At 39.3% G+C, this 13698-nt stretch overlaps 1 protein-coding gene across 4 annotated transcripts in view; it reads left to right on the top strand.

The window, feature by feature from the left end:
* SDK1 (sidekick cell adhesion molecule 1) overlaps positions 1 to 13698 on the top strand; it is a 382991-nt gene that overhangs the window by 109103 nt on the left and 260190 nt on the right. For all 4 annotated transcript variants that reach the window (XM_064390819.1, XM_064390818.1, XM_064390817.1 and 1 more), the window contains exons 4-5: positions 5387 to 5493; positions 9421 to 9568. In XM_064390819.1, coding sequence (XP_064246889.1) covers positions 5387 to 5493; positions 9421 to 9568 — 255 coding nt within the window. The remainder of the gene's footprint in view (positions 1 to 5386; positions 5494 to 9420; positions 9569 to 13698) is intronic.

A 13698-nucleotide genomic window follows, 5' to 3' on the forward strand; every position in this document is an offset into this window, starting at 1 on the left:
ATAATCACCTCTGCAAGTGGAATTGCAAAAAACAACCCCAAACCAAACCCCACCCCCTCAGTTTCCCAATGCCTCAAAGAGCTTTGTAGATACAGACACAGGGGCTTGGGGGTTTGTTATGAAAGAAGAGTAGGTTTTGTAAACAGATGAGATGAGATTCCTTTGCTAAAAATGAGACTTGATGCTTCAGAACGTGGGTCCTAACATGGAATTTTTAAGTACCAGAAATGCCTTTTGCTGGAGATGTAACTTCTACCTGTGTTTGTGATAAATAGGAGACACATTCCTCAGCTAAATGTTACATATGATGTGTGAGCTCATCCTTGAACAGAGCCAAGCTCGCTGGGACTGTCCGTCTCCATCAGATCTAGAGGAATGTGCTCTGTCTTAAATTCCACACAAAACTTTCTGTTTCAATTCTAGCAATTCCAAAAGGGAGCCGATAATTTAACAAACTGCCCTTTAATGATTGTGCAGTTTGCCCCCAGGACCTCCCTCCCCATCCCAAAGACATTCCATCAAACAGGAGCTGAACCACAGCGTGGCTTATCAGAGCTCATTCCTGCTGATAGGCAGCACATGGCTGGCCAAGTACCAACCTGCCAGACAGCCAAGTTTTGTCTGCTTTTCTCTAATGTGGGAGGATTGACTGGGTTTTCTCCATTCAAACAGAAATTTCTGTACCCTTATGGAAATTTAGTTTTTATGCAACTTACTTGGTGCTTTCAAATTTTGTAGAATTTTCCAGGTGAGTTCAGATGTTGTGAGGGGTGGGTATGTGACAGAGTGTGCCCAGTACAGCTCCTGTACCTTTTGCAAACCAAGCTAAATATTGCATTTTTGGGACACAAGGCTTAAGGTAGGGAAAAGTTGTGCTCCATTACTATAGATAGAAATTACAGTATGAGTCGGTATGCAGATAATGCAGATAATGATAGAAAGTTCTATATTGTTACACAAGGTAATACATAATTACTTTTCTCAAAGATTTTCAAAATTTTAACCTAGCATTAGTTCTGGTTTTGATATTATTTACATTTACAGAGCAGTAGGGGAACAAATTCCCTTAAAAAACTTTTTAAAACTTGTGGGGATAATTTAGCATTTCAAATATTTAGCGACTGTTTAAACCCAAGCATTTAGTTCTATCTGAAGTTACCTAGAAATGCAAGAGTTGATTTGGAGGAGCCCTCTTAGTCCTGAGTCCCTGCATCTGTTCATGGTTGCTGCTTTCAAGCCTTTGGGATGTGGATTATGAGCCACATGCACATAAAGAGGAGATTTGTGAATGCTTTCTAGAAAATGAAAAGATCTCTAATAGCACAACAAATCACAGAATGTTTGAGCATGGCTTTGTGCAAATGCCACTTGTTTTGATCAACTACAGCACAGTCAGGTGTAGTGGCTGGGTAGAGGGAGCTGCAAGCAGCCCTTGACCATGTGAGATGCTGAGAGAGAGGGAGGAAAAAGGGTGTGGGGGGACAAACACATGAACATGGAATGAACAGCAAGCAAAGGTTAGAACTCCAGCCCTGTAGGTGTGCTAGGCACTGGGAGATGACATTTCATGGTATTAGGAGAAACCTGAGTATGAATATGTGACATTTTGAAATAAGACCTGAGTGCTGTGGTATTTCTTAAACAAGTGGACATCCCAATACGAAATTGGAATTTTACTGTGTATGGCAGTGTGAGTCAGTTATTGGAACACCTTTCCCAAGGTGTGTGTGCACATACCTGCAGTCAGTCCCTTGTTTCTTATATTGCATTTAATTTGTTCTTGTGAATGTCAGGTCATGATTCCAACCATATTTATTAATTCTGTATTTTTATATTGTTCTTATTTCTATTTCTCATTAAAAGATCTGGCGCAGAGGAAGCTGCTGCTTTATGATAATAATATTGATAGAAAATATTAATTTAGAAATTGCATCCCTACTGCTACACCGCAGCCAGAGATCAGCTAAACAGGATTTTGATTCTGTAGAAATGCAAAGCTTTAAGCTTCCAAAAAATGGCATAGGTGCATTAGGATGAATAAAAGCAAGGAAAAGATATGCTCAGACATAAAAATTGCAGTTGCAAAATTTAACCTTTGACCCCATAACAGTTTGCTGTGCAGTTCTCTTGGGTAAATAGCCTGTTTAAATGCACGAATCTTCCTGAGTAAGTGACTTCTGCTGCAATTTGAATCATCAATCAAAGATTCTTTGGAAATTGATATTACTTAGTGTGTCTCAGTTAAAGTAATGTCTATATTGTAACAGGCTGAAATATATTATTATAACAGCCCAAGTGAGTAAAGAACTAATTGGAGCCTTTGCTTTGTGACATTGGTGACCCTGAGTGAGCAGCTCCTCTTTGTCTAACGAGGCTGGTTGTGTGCACAGCCCGCTGTGTACAGTGACTGTGCATACACCACTTTGTGTTAAGTATTTATAAAACAACCTTAGAAATTCTTTGTGATCTGAGATCCACTTTATGAAAACAAATCGATGCTGCTGACTGCAGGAGCAATTTTGGTCATGTCCATAGGTTAAGAGACTTTAATGTTCAGGCAGTGTCTTATTTCTGTTTTCTTTTTTTCCCCCACTTTGTTTTCTTTTGAATTAAGTTCTGGACCAGGTGTGTCTGTCATATTTGCTTTTGTGGCTGAAGATATTGATTTATTGGAATTTAAGAAACTAAGGTCATGTCTAAGCAGCCATACACTTTGAACAAAATTACTTAAAATATCTGATTATTATGTTTTAACAATGGACACATTTCAGCTTTGCTTCCGTGTTTTAAAAGTTAGATCAGTTGATCCATAACTCTTTTGTTAAAAAGCTTGAGTAGAATAAAAGTAACACGAATATCTAATAAAATACACTTAGCTTTAATTCTGTATCCATAATAATGACTATTAAATCCCATAGCCTATAGCTTCACTTTCAACTCTTAGGGCATTTAAAATTAAAATGAGGGTTTAAATTTTAGATTAGGAGTGAACTGTAAGTGTTGGCTGGGATTTCTCCTGATGCCACTCCCTCCTGGAGCTCTTTGCAGAAGGGTGATGGAGCACATCAGGCTCAGGGAGACTCCCCTTGAAGCTTCTCTTTTCCGCTTGTCACTTCCCATCTCTCTGCAGAACCTTCCCAAACTCCAGGTTCTGCTTGGCTGTGCCATTTAAAATGAGGGAAAAGTCAGGGCTGACTTTCCAAAGTCCTTGCAGACATCCCCAGGAACCTCAAGGAGCCTCCTTCCTTCCATGGGAAGATCTGTCTTTAAAGTTTGAGCATAGACAAAAATAAAGCAAAATTCTGTCTTGTCACTGAAAGGAATTGTATTAACCTTTGATTTCAGTTCATTCTGGGGAAGAAAGTCTTATTTAGAACTTAGAAAGCTTATTTATATCCCTTCGTGCCAGTCAGAGAACAAGTGGAAAGGGACAGGCATAGCACAAAAAGCAGTATCAAGGCTGTTAGGTCAATAGAAAAGTAGGTTTTAAAACAATAATAAGACATATGAGGTGGATAAAGATTGTTTAAAATTGTAAACACAGAATCAAAAATTCCATTAATATTTATCCCTTGCCCAGGTTTACAATTTTCAAGTTAGTCTCAAACAGTATTAACACATGTCCTATCTCTTTTTTCCACATTTGTTATTAAATTCTTCTAATTTTGCTTGCTGTACCTGCACATTATACCCAGTAGGTCCACTGAGAATCCAGCTGCTCTAGGTTTTGGCTGCCTTGGAATTTCCAAAGTAGATGGAATTTTCACTGTAAATTTTTTAAAGATTTCATTTCTTCAGGCAACATGTTAAGAATGTTTCCTGCTGAAACTTTAATAAGTCAGAAAAGAAAACCAAAGTAGGACACTTCTGATCTAATTGATTTGTTTTGTTCTGGTGGCAGCAAAACTAACTCTGCATTACTGTCCTAGTGCAGCTGAATACTCAGGAAAGAGGCCTTTAATTTTGGCTTTATTTAATAGACAAGGTATTACCAAATAGGACACTAAATCTTTAAGGGAGAAAGGAAGATTGTTGTTGTATAACTGTTAGGTAAAAAGAGCTATAAAAATTAATCTTCAGTATTTGTCAGAATCTTCAGTTCTTTTTTTTTTTTTTATAATGATGTTTTACAACAATCTTCTTCCTGGCAAAGATGGAAATTATTTCGTAAGGCACTAGAGAAGCCTCCTGTCCTGTTGATTTCTCTCCTTTTGTTTTCACCTGCTCTCTCACCTCCTTCCCCATGGTGAGGCTCATCAGGCAAGAGGAAACAACATTCCTGCTTCAGAGTCATTATTGGTGTGCTGGGGTTGCTGTGGCTCCCATAAAGAGCACAGGTTGGAATCTCCCTTTTCTTCCTGCCACAGCCACGGGAGGGAATGTGCTGCTGGCTCCTGGAGAGGTCACAGCAGTGACCTGAGGAGGTCACAGGAGTCACAACACATATCCTTGGGCAGCCAGGGGCTCCTGGAAACCCCAGGGATGTGTAAAGTTTGCCCAGGGTGTTGGGCTCTGGTTTAGTCCCCCGTGTTTGGTGGTGTAACCCAATTGCTGGGATGTATTTTGTGATGACGCCAGAATCTTCTGCCTCCTTTGTTTTATGCTCCCTGATCCTGTTCAGGCATTAAGCTCTGCACGTGGGTGTGGACAATATATTTGAGTCTAAGAAGAAATGTTTTCTTTTAGTGGAATTAAATTTAGAAGATTAAAATTCAGCAGTTTTCCTTTTTCTTATCTTCCATAAAGACTTTCATTAATCCTGCCATAATATCTCCTGAAGGTGACTGGGGGAATATGCGCTTGTGATTAATGTTTGTTTAATGCAGGATTATCTCTATTATTCATGTGTTTTATTCCCATTAAAACTGTGCCTATCAGCTCATTTTCATGTTGAGCAATCAGATGTAGCTGAATGAGGAAGGTGAGATTACTGGACTGAGTGTTTGAAGGGCAGAGCAAACACAAAGTACAGCACAAGGTGGCACTTCCAGGATTCCTGAGTTTCAGTGGTCACACAGTGGAGCTTTCATTGGAAAGCTTTGATACTTCTTGCAAGTCTTCCTAATACCTAACCTTAAGCTTCTTGTGACTTCTCTGAACTAATTACCTGCTCTGCCTTATGAATGAAGGTAGAGAAAACTAGGGGAAAAAATTAAGTCTGTCTATACTTGGCATTTACCATATGCAGAACTGAGGATTGAAAGGTATTTTCATGCATTTGTGTCAGCTGTTTTTTAAAAATCTGTATATAACAGACAATACTGTAACCAAAGACCTGAGATTACACAATGAATAAATGCTGTTTGTAAGAAAAAATGCAAGAAGCATTTAAGACAAAGTGTAAAGGAGGAAGAAGTTCTCTCTAATTGTGCCTTTTGCCCCACAGGTACATCATCCCAGCTCTGCAGAGGGCTGATGCTGGCTTCTACCAGTGCATCGTGAGGAACAGGATGGGGGCACTGCTGCAGAGGAGATCTCAAGTCCAAGTGGCATGTATGTCTGAGTGGGGTCACTCTGTAACTCATTAACTTCTTTTTGGCTAAAAAAGCCTGATGTATGATGACATTTGTCAGTCTGAACAGGTGTTAAATATCAGGCTTAACAAATTTTTCAATTACTGCCTCATAAGAATTTCATACTTCAGTTATCATCTGGAAGCAGTTCAGAGCAGTGCAACACAGCCTTTGAGCTGTTCAAAGACATGAAAATGAGATTGTTTGGAGATATCTGTAGCATGAGAGAACTGCTACACCTTATGGAATTAAGAAAGGCCATGCACAAAGGTATCAAAATTATCAAAACAGCAGCAACAACAACAAAATTCTAGAGGAAAGCAAAAGCATCTGAAAAGGAATGGGATGGTGGAATAGCACCAGGAAGATTTCACACCTGTATCCTTGTGGTACAAAATCAGCAGTTTTACAACAAAACTTTAAAATTCGGTTCTCAACATCTTTCTGAAGTAATCCCCCTGCAATGTTTGCCCCACTTCTGTTTGGACTTTGCAGAATTTTTGAAATCCAGCTGCCATTTGGAAAGGTTAAGTTAGTTTTCTCAGGTGTTTGTGCTAATGAATGTGACATAAGAAATGATCACAAGCCTTTGATTTCCTTTTCCTCAGTTAACCTATAGAAAATAAAATATAAGTAACTTTTTTGGAAATAAAAACAAAATTGGCCTTAATTATTTTTCCAAAGTAAAAGCATAAAAGAAATTTTAAGAGAGAGATGTATGTGCTGTGCCTAAGAAGTCTCATACTGGATCAAATTCCTCCTCATCAGGGTGGGTAACTGGAAATTCAGTAGTAGTAAATGTCACTTGATAAGCAGAATGTAGAGACATTGAATTATTTATTAGATACCAAATTTGAAGGAACTGATTCAAGTTAATCAGTATGTCAATAAGAGAAATTACATGAAATTTCCAGTGTTTTAAAATAAAACCAGTTGCAGATGGTATTATGTAAGTTTGGATATAATGTTCATCAGTTTACTGCATTACGGTAGATATTGTTACTCTATCTGTAATGTCAGTGATATCAGTAATTTGATGTTTGGTCTCCCTATTGTTTCAGAGCTGCTGGGAGCTAAAGTAAAAATAAACTGCTGCTAAAATGGGGTTTTCCTTCCCTGACCTCTGCCAGCCCTTGTGCCCCTGCTGTCTACTGACCATGGGCTCCCTCTGACCTGGCTCAGAGCCTTGCAAGTATTTTTCCAAATACTCCTCTGCAGTTTTAGTGAATTCTGTCAGGTCACAGAGGATCTGCTGCAAGCTGCTGTGATTGAACAGAACTTTGAGTGAGGTGTGGGGCAAGCAGGGGGTTTAGAGGGGAAGGGGAGGGTGAGGTGCCTCTTCTTGTGCAGCACTGGATGCCTCTGGAGTTGCATCTCCAGGTGTGATTTCAGGGGACCAAGGCTTTGGCAGCAGTCCCAGGGAAAAATGTGCCCATTTCCTCCTGCATCCCACTAATCATTCCCCCTCCTGGGTTGCAGTGGAGCTCACTCCCCTTTAGACTCAGCAGGAAAATGTGTTTGAGCAGCTGTGGGCTGGGAGACCTCTCCAAAATTTCTAGAAGAGCAACAGTTCTTTTGTTGGGCTGTTAAAGTTGTCTCCCAAGTCCTCCCTGTCCTGCTCCCTCCCCAGCTGTGCAAGCAGTTGTACTGGCACAGCGCAGGGAGCAATTCCTGAGGAAGTCCTGGTGGGAACAATAGTGAGAAGGAGACACAGGAATGCTTTTCCTTGATGCTGCTGCTGCTGCTGAAGAATTCTGTCTCCTGAAATGACAGCTTTGTTCCCCTCTGAAGGTGGGGAAGGTTTTCAGTGCACAGCTCTGTCTCTCCAGGCTGGTTTGTGTGTGTTTGGCTGTTCTGGAGAGAAGTGCAATTGCTTACTTTTCTTCAGTTTTAGTTCCCCCCCACTATTTAATTTCTCAATCTGCATTGCTGAAGGAGGCTAAAAGATTCTCTCTTAAATCTGCCTGAATTAAGCACTCTGTGTATTAATTCATTTATTCATTTCTTTTCACTGATAAAGACAGAGGCAAAGCAAACCAGAACCTTTGTGACTTGGGAGACCTTTGGTCTTGAGCCTTTGTGACATCAGTGGCTTCTGTAGTGAAATTGCCAGTCAGATTTGCACTTTATTCCTGCAGATTAAAGTGATCTACAAGTTTTAAATACCCTCTTTTCCTTTCACTCAGGGTAGCTACTCATGCCATGTGATTGTTGTCTGTGTTTTAATGGTTTTGATTTAAATTAATTTATTTAAGCTGTGTGGATGTAGTGACGTTCCTGATATTTTATCATATAATGCTTTTTGGTTATTCTTCAAAACATACCAGAAAGCGACGTTCCAAGGGGTTCCTAAAATCATCTTAGCCACTCATCAAAACTTGTGGGGATTGAAATGTTATTCTTTTAAATCAGAAGGATTCACAAGAAATGATCTATTTTTGCCAGTGAGTAGAGGATGCTTCCCAATACTCTTCAAGATCTCTAGTGAAAAATTGAAAGGTGTAATTGTAATGGCACTGAGAAAGATCTGAGGTATTTTCCATGTCCTAGATATCTGAAGTAGTAGGGAACTTGTTAAATAATTAAAAAAATATTCTCAACACATGCTAACATATTACTTAACTGAATGGGAACAGATATTTGTGAGAAAACTGCTGAGTAAATCTTAATTACAGGATGGGCTTAAAAACTCCTGTATTGTGAAAACTAAAATAATCATACAACAGTGAAGTTAATTAGATCCACCTCCGCAGTTTGAAATTTCTTTTCAAGTAGCTGATCTGATTACAGTTGTAAGGAATCTGGAGCAGCAGAGGAAGTACAATGCTGATTATGTCTGAATAAATAACTTGAAAATCACAAAGATGATTAAAGCTTCTTTAAAATACCATGTGTTTTTAATTTCTGCTCTTGTTTTGTCTCTTCTCATCTCCTGCCATTCACAGACCTGATAGTAGTCATTTCTTTCTGTGTCCTTTGCATCCCTCTGTGCAGCACAGAACTTGTAGAGAACCCTGATGTTCTTAAAAAAACAGGAATTCAGTGACGGAAGCTGGAATAGTTCTCTGTTGTGTATGTGTCAGTTTCCTAGTTTAAATCAAATTAAAATGCAGAGAAGTTCTTTGGAGGGTGAAGGAGTAAGAGCCTACAGCCCTGTTCATTTTAATGGATAAGAATGCAGTAGAAAAGGCAATGGAAAAACAAGAAAAAAACACTCACTGAATTTCTCCAAGGTCTCCCCAGATATCTGAACTTGCCTGTGAAACAAAGCCTGCAGAGGCAAGGGTTTTGCAAGGGTAGGATCATTTCTTCCATTGAAACTTTTGTTAAAAGCTGCTCTCTAACACTAGGGATGCACTATTGACCTTGAAATGTCGCTCCAGAAGAGCTGAGAGCCCCCAGCATGACCTTGGGATTCCAGGATCAGTTTGGGATCCTTGCCTACGTCTGACTCTGTTGGCCTGGCTGCAGTGGAAGAGCTGCTTGTCTGTTTGTGTAGCTGTGGATAAAAAACAAAATGATGACCAAAAAAATATACACCATGAGCACCCCTTTGAATTGCAGGAGTTTCTTTTTTATTGTTAAGGATTTATCTGAAAAAGCCTCCAACCAAAGCAAGCAAACCTCCATTAAAATGTAATTTTCAGTAAAACCCCTGAGTTACTGCCCAAGAGCACAGGGCTGCTCGTGGTTGCTCTGTCTGTGTGCAGCAGCAGCACTGGGGCTTCCTTCATCTGCCTCTATAAACCAAACTCCCCAAATTCCAAACTGTCCTGTGATCTAGTGTCCCATGAGGAATTATCAGTGCCAGTGCTTGGTGGGAAACACAGTGATTTCTCTGTCTCCTGAAAAGAAATATGGAGAGAAGCAAAACTTCTCTTTTATTTTTTTTTTTAATTTTTTGCAGACATGGGAGATTTTATGGACACAGACCAGAGAAAAACAGTGACTGAAGGACAAGCTGCTGTTCTGAACTTCCCACACATCCTCAGCCACCCGAGGCCCCAAGTGACGTGGTTTAGAGACGGGCACAAGATTATTCCAAGCAGCAGAATGTAAGTCACTTTAAAGCTCAAAATACACCCACCCTAAAATATGATTAATTATATTTGATAACACAGCTTACATTTTAAGTACACTAATTAAGGTTTAAAGAGAATAAAGTAGTCGTGTTCATACTAAGTTTGAGATAAATTACTATTTTAAGACTGTCTCTGAACTTCTGAAGCAGTTTGACAAAATAATTCATGTGGTTTTAATGGTCCTGGTGCAGCACAAGGGGCTGGATGTGCAGAATGTCTGAGCTTCCTTCACGCTATTCATTTCCATGATACATTTTGGAAAAAGGAATATTCATCTCTCAATTACGTTTACTTGAGTGCACTAACTTAATGAATTCTGAGGTTTTTTTCTTTTAAAACATGAATCTGTGGGGTTTCTTGCAGAGTTATGCTTAGTACTATTTTCCTCACAATAAAATTCTACATATTGTTTATTATTTTCATTATTTTTTTCCAACAATAACAATTTATTTTTTTTTTTTACTAATTAGCAGTTCACCCCTAATGACACAGTACTTGCATTTTGATTAGTTATTATCTCAAAGCATGCTCATTTATCCTTTTCTGAAACAGTTATGAACCACCCCATGTTTTTGTCTGCAGTTTCATTCAGAGACTGAAGAATTTGGCTGTAACATTAAAAAATGTGGATTAAATCTTGTCTCATTTATTAGAAAGCTGTTGAAATGCCAGGAATGTTGCTAGTTTTTAACTGTGCATTACATTTTCGTGTGTTCAAAGGGATAGATGTGCTAGTAAATGAATGTAATGGGATATTGCTGTGTTCCAGGAGTGCTTCAGAGTTCATATTAGAAAGGGAAAACTTCTCTTAAATTTGAATTTTGCTAATCTGTACAGTATATTTTACTGCTGTGTGCCTTTTTGAAATCTGAAAGCTGCTATTAGAGTAGCTTTGAAACTGTTGAAATTAGTATTGCAGGAATGTGAAGAAACAATGTAATAATTTATGAATAATTTAATAGCAATTTGATGGGAACCAGCTGGAAGATGAAACAATGGGTTCCTGGGCAATCTCCTGAAGAGAGCTAAGTGACAAATCCTGAGTTATTAACCATTAAGGATCTACTTCCCTCACTTGTGCCACATTACAAATTTTGTGTTGTTGATGCTTAGAATACACAAATCAGGAATTTGCAGATAGTGACAAGGCCTTGTTATCCTGATATCTGAGAGTTTCCTGGGAACCCTTACAGGGAACAGAGCAGAGTGACCAAGGCAAGCCTTCAGTGCCTGACCATGAGATTTGCCTGATTTCTCTACAGTTTGGGAAAATTGCAAGTAGAGCTGTGTATGCCATGTTAATTTGTTAAGATAAATATCCTGATTTTCACCTGCTGTGTTTTCCTCTTGCTCTTACCCCTTTGGGATTGCTGGGGTAAAATCACCTCTAACTGTGGTGCTGCTTACAAGTGGGAGAACTGCAACACTGCCTACAGCAGGGCTGAAATGCACCTCAAGGTTTCCATACAAATTCCATTTCTCTGGTCAGAAATTTTGTCTAAAAGGGATGCTTGAGGAAATTTGTCTGGCCTGTGTAGGAATCTCTGAGTACTTCTGCAGCTGAAATGCCCATGCTGGAAGTGTGAGCCTGCTTGGAAGTTTGATAGATGGTGCACAGTGAGTCTGATACGTTCAGGAGGTGACAGATTTATTGTACACACACCAATCATCAGAGCACTCTGTGTGCAGTAGGTCTCAAAATACTGGAAAAACCAGAGAGCATCCACTCACATCCTCCTGCCCATGAAATTTGGGAAGTAGATACGGCAGCCCTATAAATACAGGAAAGTTGAGACATGGAGAGGATGCATATAAAACTGTGAGAAATGGAGAAACATCTTATGGGAGCTGCTTTTTGCCTGTGGAGCAAGTTGTGCATTTCGCACATTTTTTGTGCACCAGGAGGGATCAATTTCCCTGATCAGTTTAGCCAGTGATCCAGTTAGGCTGATGCATCAATCTCAGTGGATCTCCTGCTAAACTGATCAGGGAAATTGATACAACCACCTTGTACGATGCTCTTTAATCTGATTAAAAGTACCTTATATTGCTAAATCAATACAAAGCTTTTTTAATGCTCTTAAACAAGCTTACAATGATTTGGCTGAATCAATCAGCCATAATTTCATGTGTCAGCTGTAATAATGACTTCTAGGAGTGACATTGCTGTGGTGCATGAGGAGTGAGGACATAAACAGTGCTAAAAATAGGGAGAACAGTTGTGGTGATGGTGAAATTCATTCAAATAGTTGGTAGAGTTAAGTTACTCATGCAAAAGCATTAATTTCCATGTGCTTAATAGGTCACCATTTTTATGCCATAAAAATGATCCTTATGTTTGTGTGCATGGCTTCATCTCACTGATGTGGGAACAGAGTTGTCCTTAGGTGAGAAGTACAAAAGATCAAAAGTAACACTAGTTCTGAGAATAAAACATAAGAAATTCTTGAGATGTTTCAAGGAATGTCATTCAATTAGCTCTGCAGTAAGGCTTTCCTAGCAGGTTTAAGGTGCTAAATGCTGATGTATTTCTCCTTCACCCTGTACCAGTATTTAGGACACTTATGGGGAGAGGCCCTGCCAGCTTTTCAGCATCTCTGGGAAACCTGTGCCAGGGCCTCACCACCCATATCAGGAAAGTTTTCTTCCCTGTATCCACCCTCTTTTAGTTTAAAACTATCCCCTCTTGCCCTACCACTTTGTGTCCTTGTCAGTTGTTCAGGGTGGGGGGGAGAAAAGATCAGTGAATAGCTGTGCTTTTACCTTTTTTTTAGATCCTACTCTGAGAGCATGCATGGCTGTGACATTTTCTGGGAGAAAGTTTCCTTTGGGACACAATCAAATTTTTTTTCAAACTGCACACTATTTAATTTAAGTGCTGTTGTTACTCAAAGTGGAATTTACAGCAAATAACCACATATTAGTACCTATCCTAATGGTGTTGGTAATATTTTGTTCAAGCCTTCAGATAAAAACAGGAATAGGATGATGAGTTGCTCCTAAATGAGTGGGCATGTAAAGTCAACAAATCCCTGTATAATACATAAATGTGAAGCAAATGGCCTGCACATACTCCTGGGGTTGTTGTTATAGTTTATGACTTAAGGCAACTAACAAATGTGCAGCAGAGTCAGTGGGACATGATGGTGTGTGTTTAAAAATTTAAGTCCTAAAAGTCACTGTCATCCCCTCCTTGCTTAGTGCAGTGTGGGTGTACATTCATTTTGGCTTTATGCATTCTCTGTCACAAAAGCCTCAGCCTGGTATTTCCAAGAGGTGTTTCTAGAACAGAATTAAGCTCTGTATGTGCTAGAAATGTATGAAGTGGAAAATTGGAGAGGAGACTAAAAGATCAAGAACAAGAGAAAATGAGCAAGGAGAAGAATTAGGGTTTCAGGTGTTTGTTATTATTCTACATTCCCCAAGAAGTTCTAGGAGAGACTTCACATTACACCCAGACAGATTCATTTCCAAACACACCAGCAGAGAAATGTGGAGTTACAGCTGCACTGTTATCCAGGGTCTTGACTGATGGGATGATTTTGTCTGTTTCCCTGCACATCCTACCAAAACTAGCAGCTCTCTAAAGGTGACTGCATCAAAAGAAATTGCTGCTCTGGGATATCAAGTATTCTGCTTGCCTTGCCTGCCTGTACTTCATCAGGCTTAAAACCAAAGAACATTTAACTTTCTTTACACGAGCACAAACAGTACCTTGGAGAGGCACAAAGGACAGTAGCACCATCAAGGTCTACAATTGCCTTTCACTTGTGGCATTGAGGAATTAAATTCTTAGTACTCTTAGAGGGTTTTTTACCTTTCTCTAAGTGAAGCATTTTTCAGAGAAAAGGTTCATTCCAGCCATCAATTCATTTAATTCACTTTCTTTAAGAAGAAAACTTCTATGCAGACGCTATTACTGTCTTCATTAACTTCCTTGCAGTGAAACTGCTCTTCCCCATGTAAGCTGCAGTTAGATGAATATTAACTCATGTCTTTTGACAGTGGAATTATGTCTGACACAAAACAGGAAAGTTCATTTTTGGTGTATAAAGGCACTCCTGGGATGTCCCTTTCAGCAGGATGGACATTTAGTCTCTTCA

This window comes from Passer domesticus, chromosome 15, assembly GCF_036417665.1.
Source record: "Passer domesticus isolate bPasDom1 chromosome 15, bPasDom1.hap1, whole genome shotgun sequence".
In the NCBI taxonomy this organism is placed as follows: domain Eukaryota; kingdom Metazoa; phylum Chordata; class Aves; order Passeriformes; family Passeridae; genus Passer; species Passer domesticus.